General features: G+C 34.8%; 1 protein-coding gene across 6 annotated transcripts in view; it reads left to right on the forward strand.

The window, feature by feature from the left end:
• Positions 1-22,935, forward strand: part of LOC140135473 (nephrin-like) — a 57,869-nt gene that overhangs the window by 29,915 nt on the left and 5,019 nt on the right. For 2 of the 6 annotated variants that reach the window (XM_072156984.1, XM_072156985.1), the window contains 7 exons: positions 6,898-7,146; positions 7,860-7,997; positions 11,525-11,564; positions 14,634-14,699; positions 20,491-20,549; positions 21,263-21,358; positions 22,513-22,581. In XM_072156984.1, coding sequence (XP_072013085.1) covers positions 6,898-7,146; positions 7,860-7,997; positions 11,525-11,564; positions 14,634-14,699; positions 20,491-20,549; positions 21,263-21,358; positions 22,513-22,581 — 717 coding nt within the window. Of the gene's footprint in view, positions 1-1,646; positions 1,674-6,897; positions 7,147-7,859; positions 7,998-11,524; positions 11,565-14,633; positions 14,700-20,490; positions 20,550-21,262; positions 21,359-22,512; positions 22,582-22,935 lie in introns of all 6 variants that reach the window. The other 4 variants (XM_072156982.1, XM_072156983.1, XM_072156986.1 and 1 more) reach the window with 4 other exon arrangements.

Genomic DNA, 22,935 nt, shown 5'->3' on the forward strand with positions numbered 1-22,935 from the left:
CGGTTGGGATTTTCTATTTTCTGGAGGCTAAAATGACCCTAAAATATCACCAAAAGCTTGAAATTTTGTTGGCAAACATATTTTGAAAATGTTTTTTTTTTCCAAAATCAATAAATTTAGAAAAGAGTAAAAAAATCCCAAAATGCAAAATCCAGGTTGGTTGGCTTGTAAAGCAGTTCTTTTTTCGTGGCCTAGGCCACTATATTGTGGTTTGGGCCAAGAGGATTTAGTGACGCCAGTACAAATTATATTGTGGGTACAGACATCCAATGCAAGCATCACTTTATGTGCTAGCATGCACTTGCATGCTTAAAGATGCTGCATTTAAGGATGCCAGTTATGTTCAAGATTAAATTATTGGGTTCAATAGGGTTTGATACATAGACACATGATTCTAACCCTACTGTAATATTTTGCTGTAAACCTTTGACGAGCACATGATACTGTAATGTTGCCAAGTCGGAGCTAACTGCACATATGGCGCAAAGTTCATTCATAGACTCCCACTCAGCAACAGCAGATTACCTCAGCAGCCAATCAGAGAAAAGTGCGTTTCAATGCATTAACTATGCGATGTACGCTTAAAATCGCTCTCGTCAAAAGTTTACAGGAAAAGATTATAGCCAATCTATGACTGTACAGTTTGTCAGTATCATATGTGCATCATGCTATAACAGTTGGAATCATGTAATAAAATCTCCCTTAAAAGGGATGGCTCCTGTCATGTAGGTCTATGAGTTGAGTAAGAGACTTTGAATATCAATGCACAGCATACACATTTTGGATATTGGATGCTGTATTTGTAATTTTTTGTAGATATATTGACACCTAAGGGTCTCAATGTTGGTAGCGCATAAAAATAGGGAAAAATTATTATGTGTGTATTTATTGCTTTGGTTAATATGTGTTTTATGCCAATTGTTGTATGAATGCTGCTATGTGTTGCTTGATTTCAAAATATTATTTGTTTTAATTGTAATACAATTTGTTTTTGTTTTTTTAAATATTGCTGTACTGGTGATTTGATGAAGTTAACTTTCGCTGTTTCTTATTTTGAAATTACTGTTTTTGTTGTTTATTTTCATATCAGATTCAAGTATGACACAAAGTGCCAATTACCAGCATTACTGGTGAAAACAAACTCAAACAATCACACCCTAAATTCAACAAAGCTATATATTTTGCTACTTTTATTTCCTACTGTTTTCTATGTAACCTTAACCCCCTGGACACTACTGGTCATCTAACAGCATTTCTGATTGGTTGATAACTTGAAATGCTCATTTCAATTGCCAATTATGATTAGGCTTTAAACTATTCATGGTCAAACTTGTATTAGCCGATGATTTTATTAATACCCTCCTTGATTGTTTCAAAATTGGACACACTATTCATTTTGGCCAATTGGCAGGTAGTTCTTGTGGGGTTAAGACTGCCGAGTTTGATTTAATGTGTTTATGTATCTCTAGCAGAGTGTGTATGTTTTTGTATGTGCATTTTATTGCAGCGCTAGAGCATTTCTGTTTTGAGAGACGATAGCTAGTCTGTATAATTCTAATTGACTCTTCTGCAGTTTAGTTGTATTAATATATAATTAATATTAAAAAGAGGTCTCTTTCTTTTAAATTAATGCAAACTTATTGCAGCGGCTCAATCGTGGTGTAATTTCCATGGTAGGTATCAAGTTTTCATCTGTAAAGTAATGTCATGTAGTTCTCCACACCATATGGTGCTGTGTTTTATTTTGGTAGTAGTAGTAGTTTCCCGTAGATGCCATTAGGATATAGTAGTACAGACTACATGATCACAAATTAGGTTGTGGTCTTGGGTTCAAATCTTGTTGTGTTGCACACTCAGACACAAGACAATACACCACCTTATAGTGTGTCAGTCTATCAAGGAGTTAATATGACTTTGTGTTATCAAATCTTTTGATCATAAGGTTAAGTGGGTTATGTCCCAGGTGGAAGATCTAGTCATTGTGTTACATACATGCTCAGGTAAAGCAAAAATTTACCTAAATTGCCTCATTCCACCAAGGTGTAATGGGTTTTAGCACATCTCATGACTATGAGGTAGGAATAGATCAGGGCCCAGCCCATGCAGCCTAGATCTAAAATATACTGCAATGTTCTATCAAATGTACTATGGTAATCCTCCTACTGCCAACTCCTACCTGGCCAACTCCAGACGGACCCTCGTCTTCACTGTCGGTTAGATTTCACAACCTTTCAATTCAAATTTCAAGATCTGAACTTGTTAGTAGTGAACAGTCCTTCATTCCATCTACAGCCCGCACATGGCATGCACTCCCGTCTCACATCCCAGGAATTGTGAAATAAGTCAATAAAGGGTCACAGTTATCTAGGCGCCAACCTGTCAGTTTTCCCACAATGATGAATGCGGTTAATGGTTTTATTTGTCTTGACATAAAAAAATAGCAAATTGGTTTAACTCAACATTAGATCACAAGGTAGAGATCATTTAGGTCCCAGCCAAGCCAAGCAAACAGGGCTGGCTATTGTATGGTGCACTTGGGTAAGATATTTTACATCCATTGTGTCTTTCCACCCTGATGTAGAATGGGTAGCTGCACAAGTCATGTGTGATTATGGAGGTAGTTTTTGGTCATAGGATCCTTTGGTTTGCACACCTTTTATTAGGAATTTACCTTTATTGTCTCTGTCCACCTTGGTGTGTAAATGGTAGGTACACAAGTTGGGTGTGTGTGAAAGATATAGCAGGTCCATTTTTATGTCTATTGCAGCTGAGAGACAGAAGATGCGCATGCCTTTTAGCCGGTCCATGTAGTCGTCTACTTTTGTTTTGTTTATCTTTCATAGATCATTTTATTTTGTTTCTCTATTTTGTTGAGCTTTTATTCTGCATGAGTGTTCATTTTTTTTTTTTTTTTTTATATTGTGAGTAATTTTGATATGGGGTATTGCATTGTGATCCATGGAATTTGATAAGTCTGTGTGGGGTACACATGTGGGTGTGTGTCTCTTCATGTGTGTGTGTGTGAGGTGGGTATGAAGGAGTGTGTATTGTTTGCCATTATGGCTGATGGGAAGCAGTAAAAAGGTAAAAATGTAGTTAAAGATGAAATCATGAGTATTGCATAGCTTTTTTAAGTTTAAAAAAGTCACTATGCATATTAGCTTCTTGGCCAGATGTACGAATATCAAAGGCATACTTTGTTGATCCTAATAGTTTTTTTTAATACAAGTTGACAATTTGATATTAATATCAAATTATTACATACCAATCAATATTTCTATAGTGGTAATTCAACAAACATAATGTCTTTATTACAGCTCGAGGTTATCAATTTAAATATTTTATAACAGGAGGTGGACACTTAAATGTCAAAACCAAAATTAGAAATTAAATTCTGCAATTACTTTTTTAATGATGCATATAAATGTCAATGTGATACACTTGATAACGGTGTACTGTGACCAAAAGTTCAGATGTATTATTTGTTTTTCAAAAAGTTCATTTTCCATTGCTGTGCTCTTAAGTGCCAGTACTTTTTTATTTGTTATGTTAACCAATATTCAAAATGTCAAACAAGCATCTGATTCTTACAGTAGACTTGGATAAATATTTTCAGAACTTTCTTTATTCTAGGCATGTGAAATTTTGAAAGAATTTTTTCTTAATTTTTTTAATGTAATATTTCTAAATAATAAACAGAACCAGTTATCTTTAAATTGTAAATTCATGTTCAACCAATACATGACACATCTTACATAGTACGAAACATTGTCATTAATTATTGATATAGCTGTTTATTTTTTATAATTTATTAGAATTACTAAACAATTCATAAAGACAGCTGTGTTTAACTGTAAAATAATTCATGTTCTAACAAAACTAAACACTATGTTGATCCTAATCGCAGTGAATTGCTCAAAATCCACAAGGTGGAAGCAACACATGTGATTACAAACATAATACCTGGAGGGGGTATCATTAATGATACCTCGGTAGGTAGGCGACCCAGTTTTCCGAGAGAAAAGAGCAGAGTATGTGCTGCTAAGACACGGACATAGTTTCCATGCAACATTAGCAGCTCCATTTGCAACTCACTCTCCCTCTGTGGAAGATTCAGGTTGAATCTTTCTCAGAGGGTGTATGAAATTCAAATGGATCTACCTAATGAGCTAATTCCATCTGAAATGCATACTCCCCCTATGGCAGATATTTCCACAATCTTCCACAGGGGTAGTATGTATTTTAGATGGAATAGCCCAGTGATATGTGTGCTTGGTAACATTGTTCAGGTTGGGGCATGCATTGTGCTATTGTAAAGCTTGGTAGGCTGTGTATAGGAGATTTGCTGGTGTAGGCATGTGATAACATGCCCAGGTTTACGACAATATGAGTAGGCAAACTCAAAGATAATATCAAGGCTGATATTGAGATGTATTACTTTTAGCCTACGTCAAACGATGAAATGTTCACGTGGTTACCGGAGATGGGATCTGTAGGCATGAATCATGTTCTCGCGTGATGTGGTATAATTGATGTTAAAGGAGATATGCGTGACTGATGGACGCATTTAGGTGTCAAGTTAAATCTTGTTTTAAAAGTTTCATTTTGAACATTTTGAACCCGCCCTAATTAGATCTTATTTGCATAAAAAATTGAGCTAAATAGTATGTAGATATGCAAATTAGGTTTTGCTTTTGGTAATTTTTTTTATGACAGATTGGTTCAAGTCTTAAGGGATCTAAATGAGCGTTTATTATGCGTTTTAGACAGTATTTTTGTGGGACATGAGAGCACCTCAGACCTATCGAATTGCATTCTGAATCTGAAGCATGTCTTTCTGATATCAAATAATTTTCATTTTTGAAAATCACAATATAATACAAATTTTATGACAAATTATAAAAATTGATATTTTTTCAAATTTTTGATATATAACAGTCCCAGTAAATTATATAAATCTAATAACATATTCTTAAAGGGTATGTAGAAGGGAGGAAAAACCGACGGTCAATTGAAAATGTTGACCTTTCATATTGAAGATATGAAATATTTAACAAAAAAGACCTAATTTTTTTGGGTGTTTTGGGAAAAAATCCATATCTTCAATCTGAAATCGAAATTTTCAATTGATCGTCGGCTTATCATCCCACCTACATACACTTTAAGTATAAATCATCAGATTTATAAAGTTTACTTCAAGTACTGTTAAATATCAAAAATATCAATTTTAATGATTTGCCATAAAATGTGTATTCAATTACAATTTCAAAAATCAAAATTATTTGATATCAGAATAACATTCTTCGTATTCAGAATGCAATTCGATATGTCTGATGTGCTCTAATGTCCCACAATAAATACTGTCCAAACGTTCATACCCCAGCCCTTAAGACCGATATAAATATTTAAGTGTTATGAAAGTTAGCTAAGGTATATTTACCAAATGATTCGAATAAGTCCAATAATATCCAAGGAATGAGATATGTAATTACTGGATTATAAGATGTCAGTAGATGAGTGAGTTATGCAAAATGTATATTTATCTAGTTTCTCTCTTATTATCTACCTGTCTTCCTTTGCATTGCTATGCTTCTGCTGTGTGTGTGTGAGTTGGGGTGTATGTGTGGGTGGGTGTTTTTTTAAATGACCTGTAAACGAGGACTTACCCTGAAATATAGCATGATAACCGAGGACACCCAGCAACTGAGGATATCCACAGTTCTGTGTCCTGTTTCCATTGCAAACAATGTAATCATAAGACCATATCTCGTTGACAGTATTAAGTCTGGTCTCTGTTGGATAGTAAAAAGGCAAACGGATCTCTGCTTTAGAGCTTAGTTTTGATTGTGCAAAGTCCCCTGTTAGAAAGGATAAAGTTGTAGGTCCTCGTTAACATGTCTTACTGTGTGTTTGTGTGCATCTTATACTATACACATTGTGTGACCATTACATTCAAAGGTTTTTGCAGGTCCATGTGTCATTGTTGTTATATTTTTGTATTTTTATGTTGCTGTGTTATGGGGGGAAAACATTTGTTGTTCATTCTGTTCTTTTATTTTTCTAAATGTTTTGCATGGTGTTCTGAATGTATAAGAAACAGTGTAACTAAAGATTGACAGCAGTGTTGCTAGTCGTCAGGAAATTTCCTGATTTCAGGAAATTTTACTTGGATGATCCGGTACAAATGTATAGGCAACATAGATTTTCAGGAAATGTTTTGCCATTTCAGGATTTTTTTGACATCAATTACTGGCATCTGAGGAATATTGACTGCTTACAGCACAGAAAAGCTGATTGCGTGGACAGTCTGGAGCAGTTAACACTTTTGTGCACCAAACAGCCCATGCATTTAATCTTTTTGTGCTCCCAACAGTCAACATACAAATATGTCTTCATAATGTACAAAATACATTTAGGAGAGTACAAAATAGTCTGCTTGGATATGTTAAAGAATATGTTAAGAGTTCAGATACAAAAAATTATGATAGGGCCTATGCATTTATAAATGGCCAGATATAAAGAAAATAATAAGAACATATGTGATGTGATGAAGCAAAATCAGTCGGAAGTTATTTCTGTTGTTGCCTATTGTTTTGGATACACTTCAACTGTTCATATCTTTGGAACTAAATGTTCAATTTCATGGGGTTTTCTGCAAAATGTAGCTTTTACAAATGATTGATACAATCATGTAGATAACTGAAAATTAAATATGCCCGACTTCAGACTGATTTTGCTTGATCACACCACATATGTGCGACTTCTGATCATATTTCAAAAATTTACATTGGATATAATTTACCGAGGTATATCATGTTTTGGTCATATAGTGGATGCACTTAATTTGTTTGATGTAATCACATGACTAATTCCCATATTTCTATCTTCTATAAACAGGCTATGACATCCAGTACAACCAAGAAACTGGCAAAGTATTCCTCAAAACGGGAGATATACAGGTGCCCTCTGACCTCTGCATCAAGGTGGAGACTAATGCTGATGGCATGGGATGGAATGAAGTAGCGGGATGCCTCAATGATGTAGATTATGTGGAAGTGGATCCACTGCTGGAAAACAGACAGATTAGAACGGTGACATGTGGGAAGTCCAAGCCTTATTGTAGTCAAGATGCAGCGGAGCTTAGATGTAAGTCATTAATTCATATGTGACATGATCTAGTCCATGGGGGCCAAAGGCGGCAAATTTGAAACTGAGATATAGGCAGAAATATGGAGTAAAAACAATAAAAAACACATCACAACCCCTCTTAACTTTTGAACCAAGTATGCTAGACCTTTGGTGTTTTCAGTATATAATCGCCCAAAGTTACTATAAGGTAATAATTGTAGTAACTCAATTGTCAAAAATGCCTCCTTTGGCCCCACTGGAGCAGATCGTGTCACATATTATGAATGAAGGAAAGACTGCATGTGGTCAAAAATTTATCAGGTCTTTAAAAATAACAAAGAACAGTGCAAATAAGCAAATAACCAAGAACTAGGGCTCAACCGATATGGCATTTGTCTACCAATCCGATATCTGATATCGATTTTATAATACCGGCCGATTGGAAAACACAAAACAAAAAACAATTTAAAAAAATTTAAAAAAATATTTGTAAAAAAAATGTTTAACAAAAAATTTACCGATATCTGATCTGATACAGATATCGCAAATATCAGGCCGATATGATTTCCATTAAGCCCTACAAAGAACAGTGCAGATAAGCAAAACCAGCACTAACCTTCAACATAAGTGCTTCCTCCGGACTTGAGCAGCAGTATTGGCATTGTAATTGGTAACACTTGAAACGTGTTTCTATTGAAGTATTAATCGATGCCAATTGTCATTTGTTTCAGTTGTGAGTACACCGAAGGAAAGTACAAACTCTATGGGTATTCTAGTCGGGTCTGTCATCGGTGGTATATGTCTTCTCATCACAATCATCATTCTCTTAGTATGCCTTGTAAGAACTGGGAACAGCAAACATGTTAAAGGTAAGGTGGAGTGCCACAGGGATCAATCCTGGGTCCCTTTTCCTTTTGTATATTAATACCAAATTGCTCCTCTAAACTTAAATTCATTATCTTTGCAGATGACATTAACATAATTTGTAATAATAATGACCCAAATAAACTTGAAACTATTTAATAAGGAATTTGAAATAATCTGTAAACGGTTTAAGTTAAACTCTTTTTAAATGTAATGTAATAAAGGCAAACTATATGTTATTTAGATATAAACATAATCGTTATCTCAAATTCGTCATAAATATTAAGATTGACAATAACGATGTAGGTCAAATTAATACCACTAAATGTTTAGGCATAATTGATGATAAAAATAAATATCATCTCTAACTACCACAGCATCATTTTATTTAAGGCCAAAAAATAATAATAGTTTGTCTCAAAGCTCACGAGTGGTTTGAAAACAAATGCGAAACGCAATTTTTTTATTTTTTTATTCCGACTTTTTTCATGGTATTTGGAGAAAAAAATCTGATTTTTGCCGAATTTTTCTGGAAAAACTAAAAAAATAATTTTTTTTTAAATAAAAAAAAATTCCGCATTTCTTTTTTTCCAAATCTCATGAATTTACAAATGAGCCTGTGAGCTTTGAGACAAACCTTTTTTTTTTGCCTAAGCAATTCCACCCAACAGAGTGTTTACCTACCTTTTACAATACTTTTTTGTTTATCCTTATATTAATTACTGCACAATCACTCGGGCTGATAACAACAGTGATTCCATTCTACTTTTTCAAAAAAAAAAGTTGGTGAGAACTTGTACCAATTCTCTGTGACTAGCACATACCAATCCACTTTATTTAGAACTAAAATCTCTTCAAGTTAATAACTTAGATTGGCCTGTTCCATTTAAAATCCACATTCCCCCTGTGGAAGATTTTGGAAATATCTGCCACAGGGGGAGTATGAATTTCAAATGGAATGGGCACATTAGGCAGCTCCATTTGAATTTCATGCGCCCTCTGAGAAAGATTCAACCTGAATCTTCCCCTGAGGGAGAGCGAGTTTCAAATGGAGCTGCTAATGTATTATTTCCATTTGAAATTCATACTCCCATTGTGGCAGACATTTCCAAAATCTTCCACAGGGGTAGTGTGGATTTTAAATGGAATAGCCCATTATCACCAACTTAGAATTTTGATGTATCAATTTCACCATTATCTACTTCCTAATGATTTACTGGACAAGAATTATTTGAACTCAAATAAAGATTTTCATAATTATAACATCGTCACTGGGCGGAAAAAAACTCATATGTACTTTTGGCCCATGAACATGAATAAAGCCTTGTAGGTGTAGACTTTATATTGAGGAGTTTGCTTCATCCATGTTCAAGGGCCAAAGTACATGCAGGAAAAAAAGTCATATTTAATTTTAGCCCTTGAACATGGATAAAGCCTTGTAGGTATAGACTTTATATTGAAGGGTTTGCTTAATCCATATTCAAGGGCCGAATGTACATATGAGGTTTTCCCACCCAGTGACGACATCCATAATACAGACAACCTCCATATTGGCTATATTAGCACCAACTTGGCCTTTAAGCCCCACCAGAGAAGTTCTTCTGGGGTAAACCAAACCTACCTGGTTATCAAATTAATCAGTGGCAAGGTTATCTCTGAATTTGACAGGTGCTAATTGATGCGATAACATTAAAACATCAATTATCACCTTGTCACTGATTAATTTGATAACCAGGCAGGCTTGGTTCACCCCAGAAGAACTGCTCTGGTGACGCTTCCTCCATCAGAGTTCAATGTGCATTTCTTTGGAACAACTTGCCACCTCGTAAAAATGCACCTTCCATCAACATATTCAAGCAATTGCTTAATAATGATCTTATTGAGAAATCTGATTCTTGCACCACCTAAATCTTTCCATCTTTGTAATATTAGAATGCGAGTTGATTGGATTATTCGAGGGTAGAAATTTGTTTTATCAACTTATTGTCGGCACCCTTATTTCTGGCACCTGTATGTACCTGTATTATAGTGCTTAATGTCATATTATTATTATTATTATTATGTAATTTTAGGCGGAGGGCACTGCATCTTACGCTCGGCATTTAGCAGTGTCCTCATCCATCAGTTCTTCCACCGTATGTATTTTCTCATGTATACTTTAAACTACGTACCTTGCCTATTTATTACTTATTTATTTTGTATACCACTAGTCCATTTGGGTTCCTTGAGACAGAAGCATCTGCATGTGATACATGCACAATCAAAGGCGGTGCATCTGTAGAGCCCGATTCTGCGTAAATAGACTGCGGCCTACTGATACACCGCATTTGATTGATCATGTATCACATGTTGTCACTACTGTTTCAAGGAAGCCAAATAGACTATAATTTGAGACCAAATTAAAAAGACTAGTTTGCGTATGACGTCCTGTTAACCAAACCTAAAATGCCGTACTGCGAAGGTCAGCATCCAATCACACCACACCTTAACCCTGATGTCATATGCAAATTAGTCTCTTTAATTTTGTCTTGGATTATATATGGTCAAGATCTCTATGATGTGTGTGAATATAACAGTTACCTTATGAGAACTACCTGCCGATTGGCTAAAATGAATATTGTGTCCAATTTTGAACCAATCAAGGAAGGTATTTTAAAACATGCAAGTTTGACCATAAATAGTTTAAAGCCTAGTCATGATTGGCAATTAAAATGAGTATTTCAAGTTATCAACCAATCAGAAATGCTGTTAGATGACCAGTTAGTGTCCAGGGGGTTAATGCTGCAGAATCAGTTCATAATTAGAATGGGATATTCTGGTTGAAATCCACACAGAGTGTTTCAATCCATTTGAAATCTACACTCCCTGTGTGCAAGATTGCAGTCATGTCTTCCATAGGGGGTTTATTGATTTCAACTGGAATTGCCTAATGCCCCATTAGTAAAGACATCATGCTATTATTCTGCACAGTTAATAGGTAAATAAAGTGGGTTAATGGCAATTTATGTAATTTCCCAACATATGGAATACTTGTTGTTTCAATTTGTGGTATGTGTACTTTGTAGTCAATTATATTCAGTTAGATTTGTGGGTCAAAAATGACAGATGTGGGAAATTTATTTAATATATTATATCATTTTGATATATAAATAAACCAGAACAATTAAAATGAAGCGTTGGCGATTTAGAGTGCATTCAATCAAAGGTCTTAGCACACTTTGTAAATGCAAATTGCAACCTGATTATGTACTGTGTATTGCAGATTATTAATGCTCTGACCATAGGCTTCAACATAAAAGGTTTTTGGATATTTTCTCAAAATATCAAGTCCTATATTCTACGAATCACTGAACCAATACTAGGCTTGTTTGTACTCATTTTAATGCATTTTTAATGCTGATTCCAATTATGGTCATGAAAATGTATAATTCTGAAATTTTTCAATTAAAAAAAAATTGAAACTTGTCGTCTGCAGTCGACACCTACATGGAGATTATTAACATATTTGTTATTTATTCTTCTTTTTTCTCAGGACCAAAGACGATGGAAAACGGACAGGCTGGGTATGTAAGGTAGCTAACATTTCTTGGTATTCATATTCCAAATCATTTAATCATAAAAAATATCTAAAATTCTATCAAATTTAAACAAATTTGCATGTCCAAAGTCTAATAATATGCAGCATGTAATATGAACAAGCTTTGGTTTAATAAGCTTATAAAACAAATCAATGTATTGGTTCATTCAAAATTTCAAGTTCAAAATTTGGAGGAATAAAATGTATGAAAACTTTTTCATATTTTTCATTGATTCATTTATTTTCCAAATTAAGGCAGTTATTTTCTGAATTCAACCCAAAGTATCCTTTAAGCTTGCTCATTTTGCATATATTTGCAATATTTGCATAAATTTACAGTAATTATACCTTTATTAATTCTTGTTGTAGTTCAAACCCTCCACAAATAACTATGAATATACTTAGCATACATAGAAATTCTTGTAATTTTAGTATTGCTAAACTTGCATGAAAAAGTGACTTATTTTAGAACAATGCAATGCAAGTCCTGTTTTAGGTAGAAATGGTTTAAACAAAATGATTTGGAAAGCTCTTTCTCAAGAGTCACTGGCCCAAGAGATTTTAAGACTAATTTTGTAATGTGAAGTAGATTTATTTAAGAAGCACCTCACATTGTACATACACATACCAATGTTTACTCACAAACGCACATAGACATATACACAATGTGATTACATGTGCACATGTTGGCACAGGTCTAAAATTGTCATGTTCGTCAAGTAGGTTTTGAGAAGTATGTTGTTGTCTAAAGTTTCTCTAACTTCTTCAGTTCATCACCAGAACTGTTGAGGCCAGAATAGCTTTTGACAATGAAGCTTGTCAAAGTTACCAGTGCTTTTCAGAAATTAGATTTTGTTTGTAACTGTGGATGGAAACAGCTGTTGCAAACATTGGGTTATTTCAGTTAAAATCCATACACCCCCTATGGAAGACATGATCTTCATCTCCCACACAGGGGGTGTAGATTTCAAATGGAGTCTTCTCCCATTCAGGTAACCTCATATGAAATTCACTCTCCTTGTATGGAAGATTGAGGTCATAGCTTCCATAGGGGTGTATAGATTTTAACTGAATAACCATTGTCATTGACTTCACTTCTTTCCCCGAAGAGAAGAAGTGAAGAGTGTATCTAGTTAATTTATTACATATCAGTTTTGAGAAAATGGGTTGGAATCTTCCCATTCTGTGTGTGCACTTGATGGATCTGTCAAATAATTGTCTAAATTCAGTTGTGTAGGCCTACCGTCATACATTGTGGTTGTGTTACAAATCTGAAGGTTTAGAACAGCCAATTGAATTGAAGAAAGAAACATTTTTATTTATTCTGGTAATATTTGTGTGGATGTCAGCATGATATCAGCATTAGGCAAATGGAAGTGGTATTTACACATTTGCTTAATGATGAAGTCATGACAGTTGTCCATAAAACCTGAGACGAATATACCTAAATTTGTCTCAGATAAAACAGAGTAAATATGAATGTTTTCTCCTTTATCTGCATTGGCAGTTCTGAATGTTAAGATTTGTTAAATAGTTTGTTGTGATCACTCAAGCTATTTGTGAACGCAAGAACTTTTATAGACAATACATCAAAATATAAAGTTGACAATGGCAAATGTATGTGTACAACAAAGTGACATGTGATATTTACATCATTGCAGACATCATTGCAGACAGCATTGCAGACAGCATTGCAGACAGCATTGCAGACACCCAAACCCACCAAAACACACAACAACAAATGAAAACCTACATACATAAGTTGGTGCATACATTACTTCATAATGCTTACCATGTCTCGCTAAAAATGAAAAGAGCTTCATTGTGTGTTCAAATGCACCAACCAGCTTCAAATGCTCAATTTTATTGCTGCATTGCCTTTTACATAAATACTGTTTTATCCATCTACATGTACAAGCATAATGTTTCTAAATGAATGTGTTTGGTGTTTTTTTTTATGAAAGAGACGAAAGGCAGACACCCTCCACAAAAACATTACAATAGATTTTTCTGAATCAATAATATAGTTGCTCAAAGTTGCTCAAACTCCAAATAAATTTTTTGTGGTGGTGTCTGCCTTTCATTTCTTTCATAAAAAAACCCAGGCATATATGCTTGTAGATAATAGAATTCCATGATATTACTTGACACTGCAAAATATATGCTCATAAATATTTTTAAATTATATGGATAAGTGCTCATCAAGTCCTACTATTATTAACAACTGCTATCATTTTAAATATTTTTTTACCAATGTAATGTAATTCATTTGACTTGGTTCCCCTCTATTTTTTCCAATACAAATTAACATTGTATCAATTAATATTATTGTAATTCCATACTGCATAACATGGATGATAGCCAATGACAATTATTTTCTGACAGCCTGTGATTTTTGTTATTACATGGTACAGTGAAAAGCAAAAGTAGTTGTGAAGCTTGGCTTCAGGGTTCAGAGAAATCTTCAATGATTAACATGCATTTTAATGTATTTTAATATTCTGAGTCTTTTTTGTCAGAAGCAGTGCCACAGGTTTGGCAAAGCATAAACTTATAGATGCGTTTAACAATTAACACATTCAAAATGATTCAGCATATTTTGTAATTGACTACTGTGATCCCGGGCTGTGATCAAAATTACAAAACTTACTTAATTTTGTTGAATTATTTTCCCAGTAGCTCTGCTGTTCAAATCCTAGATAGTCAGTGAGCATACCAATGGCTAACATTCATGTTATGGGCTGTTCCCGTTTAAGTCCATACACCTCCTATCGAAGAAATGACCTTAATCTTCCACACGGAGTGTGAATTTCAAATGGAGTTACCTGAATGGGTGACTCCATTTGTAATCTGCACCCCCTGTGTGGGAGATTAAGGTCATGTCGTCCATAGGGGGTGTATAGATTTCAAATGGAATAATCCTTTTCAAGAGTTATTTTAAATATATTATCTTAAACCCTCAAGTTAAAACAAAGCTTAATATTTACTCAACTTAACCCTATAAAAATATTTTTTCTGCTCATTAACCCATTTACACCGCCATATTTTGCACAATTACAAATAGGAAACCGCCAATGCAGTGTGCTGCCGCAACAAGTACAGAACCTACCCCCAATCCTGAACCCAATGGGTAGGCCATAAAAATAGATGTGTATGCAGTAGAAAATACTCATATTGTAGGGCTAGTATTGCTCAAAATTTGAATATCAAAATCCAACTTGTTGACTGTTTAGTTGTTTCCTGCATGAAGTGATCATGAAGTTACTATAGTAGTTTTTAAAAGTTGTGGTTAAGAAAGGAGTTCTGTTTGAAATTGATTATGAAGTATGATGGAAGAATAATTGTTTGATTTTGAATATTTTGGCAGTTTGAAAACTGAAAGAGTAGCATGAATGAAGCTATAATTCTGCATATGTTTCCTTAGAAGCAACACACTTCATGTCAAATCAGAATTAAAAAGATTATATTATGTTGTCACACTAAACACTGAAGAATTCGATACCAATCAGTTGTAAAACTGTTCAAAATCTTACCAAAGATACATTCCGTAGTAACAACTGTTGGTAAAACTGTTCAATAATAATATCAAAGGTACATATTTTCCATGAAACAACAGATTTTGAGTAATTAGAAGACTACAATATGAGTATTTTAGGCTGCTGTCGCATCACCAGGATTTGAATGCCGTCACAGAACTTAGATGAGTCGTAGGAGTAGCACTCTGTCTTTCCACCTGGTCTCTCTCATCCAAGATTCTGCTGTTGCTGATTACTATATAACTGCTCTTGCTGACTATATAACTGCTGTTACTGCTGCTACCACTGCTGCATGATGGACATTTCTTTGGTGATTTCACCTTTCCTGCTTTACTGTGGGATTATTATAGGAACCCTTGCACACACGGAATAATGCACCTGCCTCAATTTGCTCATTTTCATTTTGGTTCATTTCCTTTCTTCTCAATGGAGACATACTTTAATGGGGTTTTAATACTATACAAGAACCATTTAACCATGGTTTACTTTGATATGATCTGGCATCTTAACCCTGATTACTACCACTGTTGTAATTACAGTAAAGGATTGTGATATGTCACGGACCAAAACTCACCGTGAGGATCTCTAACCAAGGCAATATTGGAAAATTGTTGGCACATGTTATGGGCATACAATTGCAACTCTGGTTTTCCCCAAAGAAAATCTTGAACTTTTGGTTAAAAGTCGTACATGCAGGATAGGGAATGTTCTGAAAATTAAAAAAGTTGAGTTAAAATTGTGGTAGGTATTTTGGTTCTTGAGTTACAAAGCATTTGATCAAATAAAACTAAACTGAACTGAACTGAATATTAATGCAATTTTCAACTTTATCAGAATATTTTCTATAAGATGCATATACTATCTGCACTAATTGGTGTGGGTAGATAAGTATGTGGGCCAATTCATTCTATCTTGTTAGACTCATGGTTAGTTTGGGTCCATGTGGTATATGCAACTCTTTAAGAAATTGGGTCCAGATTGACATATCCACTCCAGCTCCTACTCTTAAGCTTACTAAACTGTAAGCTTAAGCTTTCCTAACCTGAATGCTTACCATATTAACGTGTATACCTTACAGCCCTCAATCTATATCCACTCCACCTGTGCTACTTTCTTGTAACTAATATTGTCTTTGTATATAACTGTTCATTGTAACCATTTGTTAGTTATTCTTAGCTAGTGTCTTTACCTTTACCCCAATTCCTAATTGATCTTTGTACATATCTCCCCCTTTTCCTGCTAAATTCCTATGCTAACATGCAATTTGTACCTAACTCAAACCCTAATAAATCTTAATTTACTTCTAAACAATAGTCCTGCAATTGGACTGATTTCAAAATGATGTGTTCCTAGAGAATAATCCACTGTTCAGCTTTTTTGTCATCCCTACAGTAAAATTGGGTATTACTTTTGAGTGCATCCTAAAATAACACGGACTGTATCAGAATACACATGGTTAAGTGGTTATACAATAATGTCCAAACAGGAAATCTTAACTGCTGCTTTGATTCCTTCATCCAAACTTTTTCTGCACTTTCCTTTCCACTTTCATCCTCAAATGCACTAGAGAGCATTCAGTCATTTTCTTTCCTCCTTCCATGGTGTAGTTACCATGGTTACAACTGTATTTCTTCTACCAGCTAGAGTTGGCCATATAGGTTACCATGGTTACTGAACATCCTAACCCATGCACCCTCAAATTGTTGCTATTCCAGTTGAAATCCATACATCCGGTATGGAAGACACGACCTTAATCTCCCACACAGGGGGTGTAGATTTCAAATGGAGTCACCCATTCAGGTAACCACATTTGAGGTTCACACTCCCCGTGTGGAAGATTAAGGTCATGTCTGCCATAGGGGGTGTAAGAATTTCAACTGGAATAGTCCATTGTATATTTTACTTTAGAATGCTAACTATATTTTTCTTTCAGACTCTCCCCTACTTGATTTTCCCTACTATAGCTTTTTGATGAGAATTTAATTTCAATAAAATACTGTCAATATGGTTGCCCTTTCTCCTTGCTGGTGGTAGATATAGGTCAAAAGGTCATTTAGGCATGCACATCTCATGAACAATGCATGATGAGTAAAGGAATTACCAACCATAATACATTGGTATCAACTCTCATTTCATCTTCAAATTATTATATAACATTTTGTTTTCTTGTTTCTCCTCTGTAAATTTGTTTTTGTTTATATTTATTTATGTTTTATTAGAGATCGTATATTTATGTTGATTTTGGTATGATTTGTTTGCATATTTATGTGAATATGGCATAGTTTCATAGAGAAATACAACTGTATCATAAGTCCCCATGGAATGGAGAAGAAGTCCAAAAACCCATTGTAAACTGTTTTGAACTTTGGGAGTGATACATGTACATTTCTTCATTCAATTCATGGCACTTATGATATACCGTAAAAATTCGATTTAAATAAGCATATGTGCCTATTAACAAATTGCTTTTTAAGGTGGTTTGTTAAACTTTTAAATTTTTTTCTTTTAATCTATATAAATAAAAGGAAGTCGCTAAATCTTGTCCAGAAGCAGTCTCCTAGATGCTTTCACTTTCAGCTCTGATTTATTCGTACATTGATCGGGTACATATTGCCATTAAACCATCTGACGTTCATTTTGCAAAACTATTCAGTAACTATGGAAATAACAAAAAAATATTCGGTTGCTAGGCCGTTGAGGTCAATAACCTTATGGGTCAGGTCATGATAGCAAACGCGTCAAAATGCATGCGGTGTCCAACACGCCGTTAAGTGGCGAGTCACGCACCTGCGCGTCTGCGGTACCATGGTTTCACGCAGCGCATTGCGGTAGCATGGTATGGACGCATTTAATGTTGGCTTACCGCGCGTAGGCCTACGTATGTTTGTCTGGGTGTGTACGTGACTGACTGCTTCTCTGAGACAGTGGCGGATCCAGGAATTTGGAAGGGGGGGCACACTCGGAAGTGTTTTGCCGCCACCTTTTTGAATGGCCACGAAGCACCATTGTGTCGCGCGCCGTGCAGCCGGCTGTGTCCCTTCAGAATTGGAAACTGGGTCAAAGCAAAGGCCTTGAAGCCATTTCGGGGGGATCATTGGGTGTAAGCTGATGAAGGGGGGGGTTATTGGGTGACAGATTTGCAAAAAAGTCCACTTTTCAGATGGAATGTTAAAATATAGCCAACAGAGTCGTTTAACTGTTCAGTATAGCCCTAAAAGATTAAATGATAGGGGTGGGTGAAAGTCCACATTTTGGAAATTCTGCGACCCAAATAAATCCTGGATATAATGTAGGCCTAGCTTTTAACACGGGCTCGCTAAAATGTTTTGCTGCAACTTTTAAACATGATGCTTACATGTTTTTATACCATTATAACCCGAAATTGAAACGTTTTCTAGCAACCTCTTTAACATTATTGTTTATGTTTGTTGGGATAAAGTTAAAATCAACCATTTTGTCACGAGCTGTTTCAAAAGAAATATGAGGGATTGAGTGAGTAACAACATTATCACAGGTCTGGATATTCACTTAAAGTTATTTAGCTTCTTGATTATCAAGCTAACATGGTCATTACTATACATGTTATACTGGATGAATAATCTACACCAAGACACCATGATTATCATCATCACCGTTTACCATGTTTACTAACCACTCCCGTGTACTAACCGCTCCCGTTTACTCAACTAGCGGGGACCCGCGCGAAGCGCGGGTCTCCCGCTAGTATATAAATATCTGTGTTACAGATATTTGTATATTAAAAAGGGAAAAATGAAAAAAGTTTAACAAACTTCCTTAAACATTTGTTCTTGTCCGAGCCTGGCACATATGCTTCTTATTGAATTTTTACGGTATCGTATATTCATGTGAAATCTGCACTAGCTATCATAAATATACACATTTTTGTTTCACAAAACACTTTGTATTTATTTGTTTATCACCACATCTATTCTATACACTTCAGTTTATTTCACGAAATGTTAATCACCAAACTATCATATTTGTATATCATACACATCACAAAATTATTATCATCAGCATTGACCACTCAAGAGATGTGAATGTAAGATTATATAGATACTAGCCTATGATGTAGATAGAAGCTTTCTAACACCTGCCACCTTCTTCACCATATCTGTCCATATTTAGACACCAATACACTGTTAAAATAGCTGTGTAAATTTGAAACAATACTGATTACAAGATAAACCTATCGGGTCTTTAAAATGTTTACATCTTGTTCAAAATCTTATCAACCTAGAGTGTAAGATTTAAACAAGTATATAAACATTATTTACAACAGCGTTATTTAAAATTTACATAGCATTTTGAGAGTGTATAACTGTACATATTGTACATAATATACAATGTAGTATGATCGTTGTAAGAAAAATATAACATTGGCTTAAAAATAGAATTTTATTATTATTTTTGTAAATAACAATTTGAAAAATACTTCTATTTCTAAAGCAATAACTATATGACTAATGACTACCAATATGGTATGTTGGTCATGGTCATGATAAATAAAAAAAATTGCATCAGTAAACTGTGGTAATTTTCAAATGGTTTTATGGTTGCAAAAATTATCAACATGCAGTTTATACCTGTTATAATTTCAAAATTATATTCACTTTTGATATAAACCAGCAAAAACTAAGTTATTTTAAACTTCTATGCTGCCAAATTGGTAGCACTCACCGGAGCACTTCCACTGGCTCAACCGACATCTTCAGCAGATGTTATTACTCTGAAGATATTTTGTTGCTAGTAATGTTATTGAAATGCTGGTGAGCCCAGAGAAGATATCTTACCCTTCCCAGAATCCTTTTCCACATGATGTATCCCCTCATTTCATCAAATGACACTCCCATTACTTTGTACAGGATACCTTTGTTTTCATGTTGAGAGCAGACTGGCTAAATATTGGTCGATAGTCAAGAAAGAAACATTTTGCAAGCTCTGAACGTGGTCTGTTCATTGGGTACCTTTGGTTACTATCAACCCATGTTGCATTAGATAGCAAATCAGTACAGAAAATTAAAATGGGAGAAATGCATTATGGGAAGTGTAAGATATATTCCCTGGGTTGAGCCAGTGCACTGGTGAGTGTTACTGATTTTGTAACATAAAAGTTTTATTTAACTATTCAGTCAATTACTGCTATATATGAGTATACATTATCATTACAGCAGAAAATATTTTGTGGGAATTTAATTTTGTAATATTATGGAGGTGGTCCGGTCACATTGTTTTCTTTTTGTAATTGTTAGTTTGACAATTACCATTGTACAGTATATGATACTAATCAGGCATAGCTGGAATAATGACATACATTTATGAGAGTTTGAATTCACTGGCAGCATTTCTATGTTTCTCTTTTAGACCTACTGATACAAAGATGGTCGCTTTGAATGAAGAAGAAAGAAAGTCATTTTTGCCAAGTAAGTGATAAAATCAAGTTTTGTGTTTTAGATATTTTCTCACCTTGGATAACCATTCATTGTTCAGGCATGAGATTTTTCAGCTGATCAGCTGAATTCAGCTTTTTTGACTATTCCAATTTACATATTTTTATTAATTTTCAGTCTAAGTTTAGGTCTTTTTTGCCAATTTCATGCTGTTTTTCAGCTTTTTTTGTTCTACTTCAGCTTTTTTTTCCAAGCAAAGCCACTCTCATGCCTGATTGTTATAGCTGTGGGAGTTTTTACTGGAAGAAGGGGAGAATTTTAACTAAAAAACTCATCATCAAGTATTTTCCAGAATGCTTATCATATCGTCAGCCAGCTATGCTAATTGCCTAAGTCATTTTTTGTCATTTTGAGAACAAAGTACAAAATATGGTTCAAGCATGCATTTAAACATATTTATTCACCAATCTTTGCACAAGAACAAATGATAATGATACTAATAAAAGGGAATAATCCAAAATAATTAGGGTGATGACGTAACTGATGCATGCTTGAACCACATTTTGTTCTTTGTTCTCAAAATTACAAAAAAATGTGACTTATGCAATAAGCGTAGCTGGCTGACGATATCTTAATAGAAATTTTCAGTCCAACCTATATTAGCCAGCTAAAAATCACCAGAAACTTGTTATATGTTTCAAAAACATGCACATTTTTACGTGTGTTGATATTGTCATGTTTTTCAGCTCCAGATGAAGGTAACCTGTATGAAAACACAACATTTGGGCCAACGACGTCATCAGTTATTGCGTCAGCTCCACCACAATCACCTGATGAACCATGTAAGTAGGAAACAATGGATGCGTGTTATATGATCTATACTTTGATCCCAAAACTAATTAAATTGCTTATATAATGTTGGTCACCGGTGTGTCCAGGATCTGTTTCTGCAGGGGGCTCAGAGGGGCTTTCAGAGTTATGCAGGGGGCTTAATGGTTAAAATCGCCAAAAAAATGGCTAATTTTACATGTTTTTAAAAAAAAAAGTGCGGGAGGGGGGAGCTTCAGCCTCCAACCCCCCTCCCCCTGGATACGCCACTGTTGGTTACATGACACTTAAACTGTGTGAAGTGAAAGGTGTGGGGTAGGGGGCTAATTTTTGGATGGGTGTTAATCGGATCAAATATTTTGAGATATCTGCCACATTTAGTGCTATTTGAGCATAGCTTCTTTTCTAACCTCCAAGAGGTGTATTCATGGCCATAACGTTCCTGGAGCATAACATGTAAAAGAAATCTCAATTTTGCTGATTAGGTTTGACAACACAAAGTTTCAAAGATGTTGCCTTAATTCTCGCTATTAGCAATAAAGAGGCGCCGCCAGCGGTTTTATAATCGTGATGTATCATGGGAAAAGGTGACATCCAAGTCCGCGCATAATCGAATATTACCATGCTATTACATAGGAACACGTGACAATATTTTTTAGTTTGTCAAAATAAAGGTGTTACTAATCGATACTCAATAATACTTAATAATGTGATTTGAAATGTGCACAATTAATTTTTCACTATCGATTTAATAGCATGGTAATATTCGATTATGCTGGATTGATGTCAAACTTTTCCCATGATACATCACGCATTACATCGCAAATCTGCTGGCGGCGCCTTTATTGCTAATAGCGAGAATTACCATGCATGTGCATTCCTCACCACTTGACTCACTGGCATTTATGTTGGGCTTTATACGAGTGTGATGAGTGATGGGAGTGAATTCAAATTTCAGATCTAAATCTTCATAAACTCATAAAGTCACTTAGTCACTAAATTTGAACTAAATTTGATTAAAGAATTTTTTGGTTGAAAATAAGCTGCCTAACACAACCAAACATAAGTTGAGTCAGCGATAACAATCCCATCTTTACCTGCATGTGTATTGATGAAAATGTTAACTCAGTGATGGAGTGAGTTTAAATTTGCTTTTTGATCTGTACAGGTCCTCCAGAAGCTGTTCTTTATGAAAACACAAAAATGCTGAAGAAACCATGTCGAGGTGCATCACTAGGTAATTATAGGTTCATTTTCTTTTCTTTTCTTTTCTTTTTTTCACTTAAATTTCTAAATTGTTTTCTACCCAAATTTGTAATAAACAAAGAATGGAGCCCAGGGGTGTTGAAAATGTACGCACATTTGAATGTTGTCAAAAAGACAAAGAATAATTTTGATAATTGTCATATGATGTACTTTATGCAGCGAAATGGCTTACGTATACAGTAACTCCAAAAACACACACATTGTTAAATGTCTACCAGAATAAAAATAACGCTTGTGCAATGTTTTGGACCCATTCAGAGGGAAAATTCACAATAGAAAGGGTCAATAAAATTAAAAATGCCCTTTCAGCAAAATGCTTAAAGAA

This window comes from Amphiura filiformis, chromosome 16, assembly GCF_039555335.1.
Source record: "Amphiura filiformis chromosome 16, Afil_fr2py, whole genome shotgun sequence".
Lineage (NCBI taxonomy): Eukaryota > Metazoa > Echinodermata > Ophiuroidea > Amphilepidida > Amphiuridae > Amphiura > Amphiura filiformis.